The sequence below is a fragment of the Lithobates pipiens genome, unplaced genomic scaffold, assembly GCF_037356315.1.
Source record: "Lithobates pipiens isolate NorthernLeopardFrog02 unplaced genomic scaffold, aLitPip1_a1.2 Scaffold_18, whole genome shotgun sequence".
Lineage (NCBI taxonomy): Eukaryota > Metazoa > Chordata > Amphibia > Anura > Ranidae > Lithobates > Lithobates pipiens.
This window is the reverse complement of record NW_027507758.1, coordinates 469,387,369-469,401,243: the sequence shown is the minus strand read 5'-3', so window position 1 is coordinate 469,401,243 and position 13,875 is coordinate 469,387,369. Positions and strand designations below refer to the sequence as shown.

Below are 13,875 nucleotides of genomic sequence, written 5' to 3'. Positions count from 1 at the left end.
TATCGGCATCTGCCATAAAGCAAAAAATGGATGTGTCTTAGCCAGACGTGCTGCTTGCCAGCAGGATGTTGTCACCTGCTTTATCCAGAAAGAAAAGCGTATTGTAGGGCAGCCTGAACACACAGCCCTGACCTCCCGCTGTTAGGAACTCTTTGCTGTTAATAGTCTTGTGTATTTGGCTATGGATTTGGCAAGCTGCAGCTGTCTATTTCTTTGGTGTTACAGGATGCAACTTTGAATTGGAAGAAAGGTGTGGATTTGGGGAGGGGGAAGGAAATCACAAAAACAAAGTGTCAGGTACATGTGTTTTTTATTTAAAGGCAAACCATCAGCCTCTTAAATAGACAACTATGATGGCAGATGTTGGGGAGTTTTCTGACAGGTGGTAAAATTGATATTACACGGCCATATTGGCCCATTAATTTCCTATAGTTTGTCTAGAAATGTGCTACATGATGTTCCATGACAGAAGTACCTTGATCTTTCACAGAAGACCGGGTTGTCCCACTTTAGCTGCACAATTGTGGACAAGGCGGTTGTTTCAGAATCCTAAGGCCGCGTACACACGGGCGGATTGTATGGCCTACTTAGTCCGTCATACAATCCGACGGACAGTCCGTCATACTTTCGAATGAACGGACTTGACCACACACGGATAGCCAAACAGTCCGTTGAAAGCTTGCGCGATGACGTGTACAGCACGTACGACATGACTAGAAATAGGAAGTCCAATACACAGCAATGCAACCTTCCGCCGTGTAAATCCTTTCTGAGCATGCGCCATTCTTAGTCCGTCGAACTAGCCTACTCACGAGCGGATTGTCCGCTGAAACCAAAGTATGACGGACAATATTATGGAAATTCCGAAATACTTAGTACGCCAGACTGCACGCTGAAAAAGTCCGCTGAAGCCCACACATGAGCGGACTGTCCGCTGAAATGTGTTTCGGCGGACTAAGTAGGCCATACAATCCGCCCGTGTGTATGCGGCTTAAGGATAAAGTGTTAAGCCCAGTACTTACATAGCAACTCTTGATACATAATGCTGTCTGTTCAAAAGCAGCTGGTCTAATGGTCATGCTGGAAAACCAGCAGTCGATCAAAGCTTGCAGCCAATGGCTGCAACAAAAAAAAAACTTCATTGGAGACTTGGGGGGTGAGATAAGAACGCTTTTCAGGTGATGGTCCGCTTTAGCAAAGTATGCCACTTGTTCTTGTTTTAGGCCCGTTCACTCTTGAGCATTTTGCAGCTTGTAACTCAAAGCTTAAAAACGCTCAACCACCAAAAACCTATTCTAGCCCTTGTTCACATCTCAGTGTCCTGTCACTTGTAGCAAAATGTCTGTTGCTCAAAAAAGTGCCAGGATCCTACGAAGTCCCACCATAGCCCCCTTTTTTATGCGCACTCAGGGTATGTGGGCGCAGGAAGCAACAGCGTCTTCACATGGGGAATACGTTTTTGAATGACGGGGCACACATAATGGGACGTGTAGTCCCAATGAATGCCACCTGATACATTTTAGAGACATTATGATTGCCCGTCTCCGACAGGAAATTCTGAGAAGCCAGGGGGTGGAGATGTATAATGTCAAAAAAGTCAGTGTTTAGAACTATATAGAAAGGAATTGATTACTGTTCAAACTAATCAAAACGGATGTGTTTTTATGTTTAAAAAAAGAGGCTTTATTACAACTTTAATAAAAGAAATGGGTTGGCTACAGTCTTATAATACACTGGGTGCACTAGAATGATGAAAACTTTGAACACATAATTGCTAAGTTGTTAAGTTAAAAAAACAGTAAGTGACCATAATTGTGAAACCTGCAGGGTCTTGGCAGAACGTCCACTAACCGATCCATGAAGTAGTTGCGTAATTTGTTCTGATGTTTCAAAAACAGCCAGATTGTTGGCGGATCGCTGTCACTTAGACCTATTTAACCGACGCTGTTGTGGTACTTAACACCGCTTTTAAGTGTGTTTCTCAGTGCAGGCGTCTTCTTCTGGCTCTCCACAAACTTTCTTCTTTCCCCCCAGGAGACAGATCCGTTGTTGTGATGGCGCATGATTGATTGGGGAAACAGAGGGGGCACAGAGCTGATGTTTGAGTAATGTTAAGAAATCAGGAGGACACAAGCCTAATCAAACACACAGTCAGGAATTGTGTTTTAACAAGATGATGGATTGCACTTCTGTGTGTTTTCCTGTCTTGCTCCTCAACATCTACTTTACTTTAGTAACTTTTCTCAAGGGCTGCTCTGCAATGTGTTGCCATTCCCTAGCCATTAATTAATTGCTTCCTTTCTGAGCAGCTTAAAAACATGCAACTCCCATTTATCTTAGAAGAATACAAAGCAATGCATTCGGAGGGTTTTCATTCTTCATTTGCATTACGGAAATATGCAGTTGGTGATTGGGATTTGCAGGACGCTATAGGGTAGCTTGGTATTTTCGGTGAATACTGATTTAGGGCTCATGCACACGGCCGTGTTGAATATAATTATCTTTATGCTGGATCTTGCTGCCAGAAGTTTGCAGAAAAATCCATCTTAAAAACTCATGTAATGGTGCATGACTGTGTGTATTGTGTTTAGAAGCATAAGAATGTTCTTCCTTTTTTTTTTTTTTTAGATTTGCACACATTTGTGTGTTTTTATATGCATCTACATGCAATTCTCACCTGAAACATTTTAGGCATTTTTTTTTCTGAACTCTGCTCTATGATATGGAGCCGGTGTTAATTTCACCACCGCAAATATTTTCATCGGCTAAAATACGACTAAAGCTAAATCTAAATGTGACGTCAAAATTACCACAGTATGGAGCTAAGTGCTGCTTTGTTCATGGACATATTACCTATTAAAAAAAAAAAACTGTACAAACCTGAAAGCGGTATTTTTTGCACCTGAATGCTTAAGGCTGGGTTCACATATGAGCATGCAGCAGCTCACAGCAGGAGTCCGGTGCATCCTCGATCACCGTTTCAGGTCTGATTTTAGACCCACATTTTTGGCTCAATTCGGACCAAAAGACACACAGGGCTCCTGTGCAAATTGCACCGATTGTGAACCGATATGTGAACCAGCTCCGTAGAGAGCTGGTCACAATCTCCTCCTGTGTGGTTTTCCGCATCCAATTGGCACTAGTGTTAACCCAGCCTGAGTCTTCAGGGCCTGTTTACACCAGGTATGTTAGGACTGCATTGAAAAGCAAACAAGGGACTCTTGCTCATTATATGTACTTTCCTTCAAGAACTTTTCTAGTTATACATGGTTTACAATTTCATATGGTTTTTGACCCAAGTTTGCTATCTTAGTTTTGGTGCCATCACCGCTACTTTTAGTTCTAGGGCTGCACTGGGTAGCCTTACCCAGCACAGTTCTAATACAAGACACTAGGTCAGCTCATACCACCACATTGCACCGAACAAAAAGCATGCAGTGCATAAAAATGAATGAAAGGCAATTTGGACATTTCAATAAATTTGAAACAAAAAAAGGGCAAACTCACCGGATAAAGTGCGAGTTTGATCCAGCCCAGTAATTACTGAAACATTTCCATATTTATACTTTCATACAATGTCATATTCACTAATCCTATTTCTTATTGTTGACAATGCAGTCGACATCCTTGCTGAATGACTGCTACAGTAAAATCAGGACAAGCTGCTTGTTAGGCAAGCCGTAGATGATTTGATTTTCTTCTCATCCACCATGGGTTGATGGAAAGAAAATCACCTGATTCCCCCATCAACACATTCAGTGTTGATGAGGGAATCCCTCCTGCTGCGCTATTGTGTTTTGCCAGTGGGGAAGACTTCTTGGTTGGCAGATCTCAATGATTACTGCTAGCGGATAGCCGCTGGCAGTAAACGCATGTAAAAAAAAATCAAACAGATTGATTATACCCAAGTCGATCAATGGTTCAACTAGGGTACAACCAGCCTGCCCATAGATGTTTCAAATCTCGGCCAGTCCCTGCTTTACCAGCTGAGATTGAATCCATCTATGGTCGGCTTCCGTATATAGTTGGAACCAAGTACAGTTGTTAGAATACAACACAAGGATGTTTCCTACAGAGAAAAGAAAAAGCATATTACATTATTATAGGTCATGAGAAAATATGGCTGCCCCTGTGTATAGGTATGATTAAAAGGCTTTTCACATATAAACACATGCTGAAAAGATTATTTACATTACGACGGCCACATTTATCTTCTAAAATGTTTAAAAAGATGATCCGTTTGTCTATAAGTGTTAGGAGATGGCAAAAGAAATCTATTTTGTGGAAGTGCCGCAAGAAAAATAAAGCAAGACAAGGAGCGACTATACAAACAAACGCTGTGGAATGTGGTTAAAAAAACAAAACAATATAGCACTTGATGAAATGGAGAGTGATGTTACTTAGGATAGGATTGTATAACACATTACTGAAGTAGTGTGTTATATAACACACATGAATGTGTGTATATAGGTGCGCATGTACAATATATATTGTATATATGTAAATACAAATGTGTGCGTGTATCTGTATATGTATATCGTTTTAGCCCTATTTGTCTCCATCTATCTGAGGATGCTTGTTTAGTTATGGATTTACCCTTTTATTATAACATAATGCGTCTGGAACATTTGTGATTCACCTGAATGGATAAAAATAGTTATGCTTCATTTACACCGGGAGTCCCCATAATAGCAGACTGGTAGATTTTTACACTACACTGCATTCTTATTACTCTGCTTCCCTTCACAGCATCTACATTTTTGTTACTATTAAGTAAAAACCTTTTTTCTTTTTTTTCTTTTTTTCTTCTTTTTTTTTTTCTGCTTGCTGCATTTTTGATGGCCCTGGTCTCTGTATGTGTTCTTTTAGTCGGGACTAGAGGGCAGTAGAGGTGACCCCCAGGAATATTATGTGACTGGTCCCACAAGGATCAGAAGCAATGTGATATGCTGGGATTGTACACCAAGGCAGTTGGGGGGTTGTAAGAAAAGTCGATGTTTTTACAGTACAGCCTGGCTTTTTTTTTCCATAGCGGTTAGAGACGTTGGTGCTTTTATTTGCTGAATATAAGCTGACCTATAGGCAATGCCTGGGCTTGAAAATTGGGTTTCGTCTTACAATATTAAAGGGAATTTCACTGTCATTTTTTTTTAATTATTATTATTATTACCTCCTTTTTTAGCTGTGGTATCCATAATAAGCATACCCCAACACCAAGCAAGTGGTGTTCTGTTGTGATCCATCACTCCAATACTGCATACCTGGTCCCGCAATGCCATCTTCCTCTCTGACATCACCGGGAGCTGGTTGTCTCATCTTGGTTCTTTCAGCCAGCTCCCTGTCCCCCACTCTCTCATCACAGAACTTGATTGACAGCAGTGGGAACCAATGGTTTCCCCTGCTATCAATCTGCCTAGTGAATACGGAAGAGATCGGAGACAGCCACTGCTCTCTTGCACAGTGCTGGATCAAGATTGGACTCAGGTAAACATAAGGGGGGGGGGGGGGGGCTGGGTAGAAGATTTTTTACCTTTAATGCAGAGAATGCATTAAGGTAAAAAAAAAAAAACATAAGGCTTTGATAGTGGAATAATAACTCAAAATTTGCCATCATTAAAAACATATTATACTTTTCCCGTAAAGGCTGCTGTATAAATGCCATTCAGAACAGGTTTAAGCAGTTTGCAGGACTGAGTTTGCAAGCAGAGCGATGCAGGGAATTTCAGCTTTGTGGATTGCCTTTGGAAGGTTGTTTGGACTGAGCTGGCTGGGCACAGTATACTTTGCAGGTCCAGGTCAGGTTACAGGCTCCCTCACAAAGCTCTGCTTCTCTTGTAATTGCCTGGAGCCTGAGGAACTTTAATTGCAGCTGTTTACTTCCTCCCCAGCATCTCTTGTCTTCATTTCAGACTCTGAGGCCTGGGCCCAGGCCTGTTCTGCTCAACTGCAATCCATGCTCAGGAAACACATTTTATAACACCTGGGAGGAGGGTGGAAAGTCTTTGTAGCTTGCTCTGCACTGCCACTGGGTATGTCATCAAGCAAGTTGATGGTACTAGTAAAACTAGTGCTAGGTGTTTAATGGGCGATCTGCGGAAGTGAACATCAGATCTGGATCTACTCACTTTGAGAAACCTCACCCCTGGGCTTTGATGAACACATCAAACCTGTGACTTCTGAGTCTTTACTGCTGGACGGACTGCATACCTGCTAGATTGCTCCAATAAAACCAACAAGCAGGACTGTGTAGCTGACTCTTCAAACAGCTCGGGCTGTTCTCACCTTAAAAGTCTTATCTGAAAAATTACTTACGAGATACAATCTGTTTCGATAGCAGACATTACCATTCTCCTTTCTGCAAGGTGTCAGATAACACATAGCAGCCATTAAAATTAGAGTTTTATAGACTGGATGAAATGGGAATTGCCAGGCAACATATTGCTTTACAATTAAAAATGGAGTGCACTCAACAGTATGTGAATGTGTATATGTATTGTAAGTCCTATAAATCCAATGTACAAGTGGCGGTTGTGATATTTTTAAGATGCGTATGATGCCTTCTGCATTACAAAGACCCTACTTGGCTTAGTATTGGTATAAGAAGTCTTTTAAATCTGCAATACATGATGATTTTTTATTTTTTTTCCACATATGATGTGGTTGGGGGAATCCTTCCCTCTGAGCTATTGTATCTTGACCACAGGAAAACTTCCCGGCCATCAGAATATTATTATTATTATTATGCAGAATTTATATAGCGCCAACAGTTTGCGCAGAATACAATGATCGGTGTAGTCGAATCTAAGCGTCAACACTCTGTATGTTCGACAAAAAACCCAAAAGGCTTGTTGCACACTAGTCGATCAGTAGATTGACTTGTGTACAACCAGCCTGCCCATACATGGATCAAAATTTGCCCAGTTTCTGCTGGATCAGTCAAATTTCGATCCATGTATGGCTGGCTTTAGTATGCTCGCAAAATTCTATTTGAGAGCCAAGACCAGGGAAATGCTTCTAGTAAATCGCTAAAACCAACTTTTCTCTGGACAGGGTGTTCATTGGTAAAAGAATTTTGTCTAAAATCTGTGAAGAAAGTTTGGCATTCACATAATACCCCTTATTATTATTATTTAACTTGTTAAAGATGCAAGCTTTTCGAAAAAAACATTTTTTTTTTAATCAGGTAATTTTTATTGAACACATTTTTCAATTTTCAAAAAGACAAAAAAGGGACTTCCACAAAACAGGTGGAAGTGAAAGAAAAACATACAAGGCGTAAAAGGATATAAAGTACAGTTACATCATGCAACCTCAATATGCCATAACATTTGTGTGAGACCTCCCAGTACATGGACTTTCTATACATAGCTTCACCATGTTTACCAATAATAAGTCAAGACAGTGAGACAGACAGAGAATTACTATTCTACCAGAGCATAGAGTACAATCGGATACCCCAAACCATTGGCAGCTGATACCTTTAGCTCCCCAGGTCATCTCTTTGTGACAGGGCAGAATGTGTAGACAAGGTAGAGCCTAGCCATCTGGAGCATATTTTTTTTAAACTTTTTTGGTGCAGTTTCAGTGTTTATATGTCAATTCCTCTCTCTCCATTTTAAAATGAATAATCTCTGCCCACTGAGTACTTGTTGGTGGATTAGGTGATATCCATTTCTGCAGAATGAGTTTTTGGGCTATATACAAAGACCGTACTCACAATAAGTGCATATTCATTGGAACACCATCAAGCTTTCGGGATCCTTATGCCGCATACACACGACCGGACTTTTCGAGGGACTATGTCCGACGGTCTTTCCGAAGGACTTTCAGCGGAGTTCCGACAGACTTTCCAAATGAACGGACTTGGCCACACACAATCACACCAAAGTATGACGGATTCGAACGTGATGACGTACAACCGGACTAGAATAAGGAAGTTCATAGCCAATAGCTGCCCTAGCGTCGGTTTTTGTCCATCGGACTAGCATACACACAAACAGATTTCTCGGTCTGGCGGAGTTCCGGCGGAAAAATTTAAAACATGTTCTATTTCTAAAGTCCGCTGGATTTTTGGCAAGCAAAGGTCCGATGGAGCCCACACATGATCGAATTGTCCGACGGACTCGTTCCGTTGTAGTTTGCTGTCAAAAAGTCCGGTCGTGTGTGCGCGGCATAAGATCCCTTCTTCAGGCTTTCTACAATCCAAAAGCTGTAGAATAAAAAGACCATGACAGTAAACCTTTTGAGCCAGATTCTCCTGTTTTTTCATCTGTACAAAGCTAAAATATTTACATACACTAGCCATTGATTGATTGTTGGTAGCCATAATCAGTTTGGTTAAAACGATTTTGCAACATGTCTGAAATCTTCTATCTTTTATTATATCAGCAAAGATTTACCTCTGCATGGCACGGGTTAATCTTGATTTTATATAATATAACGATTACAGGTTATCAGAACAATGGCCAGTAAACAAGTGCTATTCAGTATGTCATCCAAGATATTAATCGTCTCTAATAAAAGTCAATAAAGAATTAATTGGCTAAATCTGGTGTTATTTCAAAGTCCGCCTGTCCTTGAATAAGTCACTATCTTCCTTTCAGCTCATCACAAATAATAGGCTAATTGGTCATGGGCAGTGACCTATTGTGATACTGTGGGTAGCACTGAGTGTGTATATATCCATTAATGCGTGAGAAGAGTATTACTAAAAATGCTCCATCACAACAGCCTGTCATTACATTGCATGAGTCCTGGGATATTTTTCTCTTTAATAGCACTGTATAGGCCTCCTAGTGCTGAAGTCACCTGGGTGTCAGGATTAGTTGCTGAATCAGGAGACTTTGTTAGCAATGACTCAGTGTTGGTGTCATGTCCCTGGACTAGTTCTTCAGCCCTTATTTATATTTGCAGAGTTTCAAGAAACTAGTCACTTAAATCTTACATTGTGGGCGATCCTCATATTCTAAAGTGACATTTTATATAGGTTCAAATTAAATAGGTGATGACCACATCTTTTGTTTCATAAAAACTCAGGGAGGAACCCTGCAAAGGTAGGCGGTTAATGGTCTATATTTCCTAATTAATTACATTTCTAACTTACTCTATTAAATCAGCAGGGCTATTTTCAGCAATGAGCAAGTAAAGCAGGAGTAGCTTTGCTCTGTGTAATTTAGCCTAAGAGACTTGCGGATGAAAAAATATGTGTTAATTTTAAATATTTTGGGGTTATGGGAAAGGGTTGCAGTTAGCTGATCATCAGCAGCTAAAGCAGGAGCTACCATATAGTCAGGCCCAGACTCGTAATTTGTCAAGTCATGGTATTTGCCAGAAGGGTTAGTATTCCAAAGGATGTTTGATAGCTCATCTAGACTCTAGTCGTATAATTAGTGCAGAGCTCTAGGTTTGTATTGGTAAAAATACATAAATATTGGTTTCCTTGTTGGACTTTCTTAGTTAAAGCAGAACTATACTGGCCTCAGGCTCCAGTGATGCGGCATCCTGGAGCTTCATGCCTGGCTGATGACATTTTCGGTCAGCTGCCTTCGCTATCCACTCTCATTGGCTAGGCAGGGATGACGTCATTTAGATTTGGCAGGCAGGTAAGTAGCTTTATTGCAAGAGACAAAGTATGTCTCTTCCACAATAAAATTCCTGCCTGTTAATCCATTTTTATTTTTGGCCTAAATGACCAACTGGCCATTCTGTATGAATTGGGATGCTGTAATTTATTACATTGCAAGACATTGGGGGTTATTTTACGAAAGTCAAATCCACTTTGCACTGCAAGTGCCCTTGGAAGTGCAGTCGCTCTAAAGCTAAGGGGTAGATCTGAAATGAGTGAAATGCTGTTTTTTTATTTTCCTTGCATGTCCCCCTCAGATCTACAGTGACTTTACTTCCAAGTGCACTTGCATGCAAAGTGAATTTGCCTTTAGTAAATAACCCCCATTGTGTTCAACATGCACAATTATTGAATGATTGACTTGTTTTTAGAATGAATGTTAAATACTGTGTAATTCAAGACTTATTTTTACATGTATATGATGTTTCTTCTGCAGCTCCATCAACCGTAACCCAGATTCAGCCAAAGGAGATCACCAGACACAGTGTGTCCTTATCCTGGCCAGAACCTGACCGCGCCAATGGCGTCATCTTAGAGTATGAAATCAAGTACTATGAAAAGGTAATGTAGAATCAAACCTCTTATTTCCAGTGCTTGAGACTTAAAAAGGGATGGTTATCATTCTTTCAAGCTATTTTTCTGTATGGTAATAACGCTTGGCGGCAGTCTAGCTGTTTAGCAATTTTTGTTGAGTGTTGCAAATTATGTCAGCTGTTTCTTTTAATCTTAATTTATCTTATATCTGTGATGAGTACTGGTGACAAAATGTTTCCTTTTTTTTTTTACACTAACCGTAGGACCAAAATGAACGAAGCTATCGAATTGTAAAAACTGGCACTCGCAGCGCCGAAATCAAAGGTCTTAACCCGCTAACTGCCTATGTTTTCCATGTCCGTGCCCGAACTGCAGCAGGATATGGAGATTTTAGCGGTCCTTTCGAGTTCACCACCAATACTGGTGAGTCTAATGGGTCCTGCGAAAAGTATATGTGTGCTTTTAAAGTAACAAAAAGTGAGATCAAACAATGGATCTGAATTCTTAGCCCCTGTACACACGGTCGGAGATTTCGAAAACCAAATCCGTCGGATTTTGTCCGTCGGATCTTGTCCGAAACTGTTGCATACACACGGTCGGACTAAGTTGTCGAAAAATCCGATCATTCAGAACGTGATGACGTTATTTCGTTACGATGGGACTACGTTCAGGCTAGTAGCCAATAGCTTTGATGTAGGAATTCGATCTGAGCATGCGTGGCACTTGGTCCGATCAAAATTCTCTACACATGATCGGAGTATGTCCGATTGAACCAGTTGGTCGGGAAATATTTCCAACAAGTTGGAAAATTGGGTCCGATGGAATCAGTCCGATGCATACCACACACAGTCGGATTATCCGACGACACGGTCCGATAGGACACACTCCGACCGTGTGTACAAGGGCTAAGACATTTTATCTTTGGAGTGTGTGGTTAATACATAGTAATATATATATATTTTTTCCTCAGTTCCGTCCCCCATGATTGGTGAAGGAGCCAGTCCTACGGTGCTGTTGGTGTCCGTGGCAGGAAGCATCGTCTTGCTGGTCATTCTCATTGCTGCATTTGTCATCAGCAGAAGGTATGTGACTTCAATTGTTCACACCAGCTTTTAAATGATACACTAAAGCAGATTTAAACCACTCTTCCGTTACTCAAAAGTAGATTGGAGATTGTGATAAAAACTGGAAGCCAAGAGCACAGTGGTCATATTCTTATTTTTTACTGTGCTTTATAACTGAGGCAAAATACCATTCCCACTACCTTCTTCCTACTACCTTCTCTGTGTGATATAGATAAGCGCTATGACAAAATAGACCGCCCTTAATAATACCGTGCAAGTAGCAGTTATGTTGACGGAATCCACAGCAGCCAATCAGATATCACTTTTCATTACATTAGAGTGAAAACATTCAATGGGGATTGTAAATGGTTATTATAAGTTACTAATTGTACATAATGGCCACAGCAGGTGTTCAGTTGTAGGAACACAAGTTCAGAGATTTCACAGGCTATCCCACACCTTCCAAAAAACATGATATTATTTTTGGGTGGACAAGGCTTTTTCATAAGCCAGTATATTCCATTTCATTTAAGAACTGTGCTAAATTGATGAACAAAGACCATGAAATATGGCAAAGAAAATAGAATATTGTCCGCAATGACTGCCATTGTGGTGATATGACAGTGTACCAGCTAAGCAGGTTGGACTGGAATCCTTTTTTTTTTTTTTACCTTTGATAAAAAATATTGTTTTATTCTTTGTTTCGAAAGTATCTGAGAAAGTATGCAAGGTATTTTTAGGATTCTAACTATGCCTGGTTTATCTTTTGTCTTAAAAAACCCCCCCTTTTGCCATTTACCTTCTTCTAAGGGAGGAGTTGAGACCTGAAAACAAAGACCTGTTTTCTGATTAGCATCTAAACATAGCATTCACAGTATAAACCCCTGCCAGCTCTTTTATTGTCCCCAGCATGTAGGCAGCAGAAACAGCCTGCTATTTAAACATGATTTCTGCAGCGGGAGCCCCGTTTTAAATTGAAAATGAATTCCACTAATTCCTGGGACCTTTTTTTTTTTTTTTCCTCAATGCTGTTAGAGGCTTTGTTCAAACAGTTGGGTGACAATAAGCACCGCGTGTCAAAAGTGTTTCACAGCGAAACTTGTCTTGGTGTCTAAGTCAACCTGAACTGAATATATGACAGCTGGTATGCTTTTGATTGACAATGGTCTACAGGGAGACCTTCTTTTAAAACACTTTTGATTTCCACATGTTATTTTACTTTGCTGAATTGCTACCTTTATGTTGGAAAATGAAAAGAATAATCTGGTTGGTTGCCATGGTTGAGACTTTCAAACACTTTTTGGCTTTGTAAGATAGACACCTCTCCATTCAACCTTACAGTAAAAGCTGTTAGAATACATTGAGAGCATCTCGATGTCCTAGACTACTTTTAATACAAAAGTTAAATGTATCTGATCATTGCCAGATTTGTCACTGTGTCAGGAGATTGTCATCGCATTTCAATCCCTCCTTGGTGACAAAGGAGAGGGTGGGCTCTGGTCGATATTAGGCCAGCCGTGATTGGTCCTCAGTGGATCGCGTTAGATAAAAATGAAACGTCAACCCCTGGACTTTCATTGATTCCTTTTTAGTGTCAACCATAAAGCCGTCTGTGTGGGAACAGAGCCAGAAAGCAGGGAGTTGACAACCGCATAGCCTCTAATGTGAATTCAAACATTTTTCCTCTTCTGTTTAACACGCCGAAGAAGAAGTGGCACCTTGTATGAGGGCGGAATTCGAAAATTTATATAGCCCATTCTTTGAGCATTCTTTTTTTTTTTTTTGGGCTAAATTTAAGCTGCTTGGCGATGCTGCCTTACTACAAGTGGAATCCATTTTATTTAACGCAAGAACATAAGAGGCTATTCCTTGCCATAAAAATACATCTTGAGTTACAGGAATGTTTGTATGCTTGAAAAATAATCCTTGGTAAAATCTTTACTGGAGGAAGGGAGAGGGTTGTTAATGAGATATTAATAGTATTCTTCTTGTGTTGGTGTATTCAGTCTGCTGTAAAGCTGTTCATATACTTTACATAGCAGCCAGTGTGAGGTAGGGATCTCAGTGTAAATCACACTTTTTTCTTTTGCATCACAGGGAACGTAGTTAGTTGTATGGAAGTTTGGTCCGCCTTTAGGATCAATATTGGCATATTTTATAGTTCAGCTTGTGAATTGTTGGAGCCTGGTTTGTTATATCCTTCATTTCCAGGGGTCCCTTTTGTATAGAACTGGCCGATTAGCTTAGATCTGGGGAGATCTAAATATTTCCTGTAGTCTAAAGCCTTGCACACACAATGAGAATATTGGACGAATGATCGCCTGTTTTTTCTCTTGCTACAGAGAGGTTTACAAGTTGCTGGCAGTCACCTTATTAGTCCAGAGTTGGGAGATTTTGAGTAGCTCAATCATGCTATTAAATTTGTTGAGAGTAGCAATTGATCGCTACACAGATGGAGCAAATGGCTACTTATGGAGTAAACTGTACTAGAAGCTTTGTAGTAGTAGTTTGATTGGAGCATTGTAAGGTCATTAAAGAATTATTTTCTACTACATGTTATTTGTGTATCTTACTCAATACTTAGCTGTATGTGCCATCTATTTAGCGATCAGTTGCTACTGCTAGTGATTATTTACTTGCCATTTTTAATTG

The 13,875-nt window shown here is 40.3% G+C and overlaps 1 protein-coding gene across 2 annotated transcripts in view; it reads left to right on the top strand.

Moving 5' to 3' along the window:
- EPHA4 (EPH receptor A4) overlaps positions 1 to 13,875 on the top strand; it is a 94,382-nt gene that overhangs the window by 56,025 nt on the left and 24,482 nt on the right. For both annotated transcript variants that reach the window (XM_077488290.1, XM_077488289.1), the window contains exons 6-8: positions 10,062 to 10,186; positions 10,423 to 10,582; positions 11,130 to 11,241. In XM_077488290.1, coding sequence (XP_077344416.1) covers positions 10,062 to 10,186; positions 10,423 to 10,582; positions 11,130 to 11,241 — 397 coding nt within the window. The remainder of the gene's footprint in view (positions 1 to 10,061; positions 10,187 to 10,422; positions 10,583 to 11,129; positions 11,242 to 13,875) is intronic.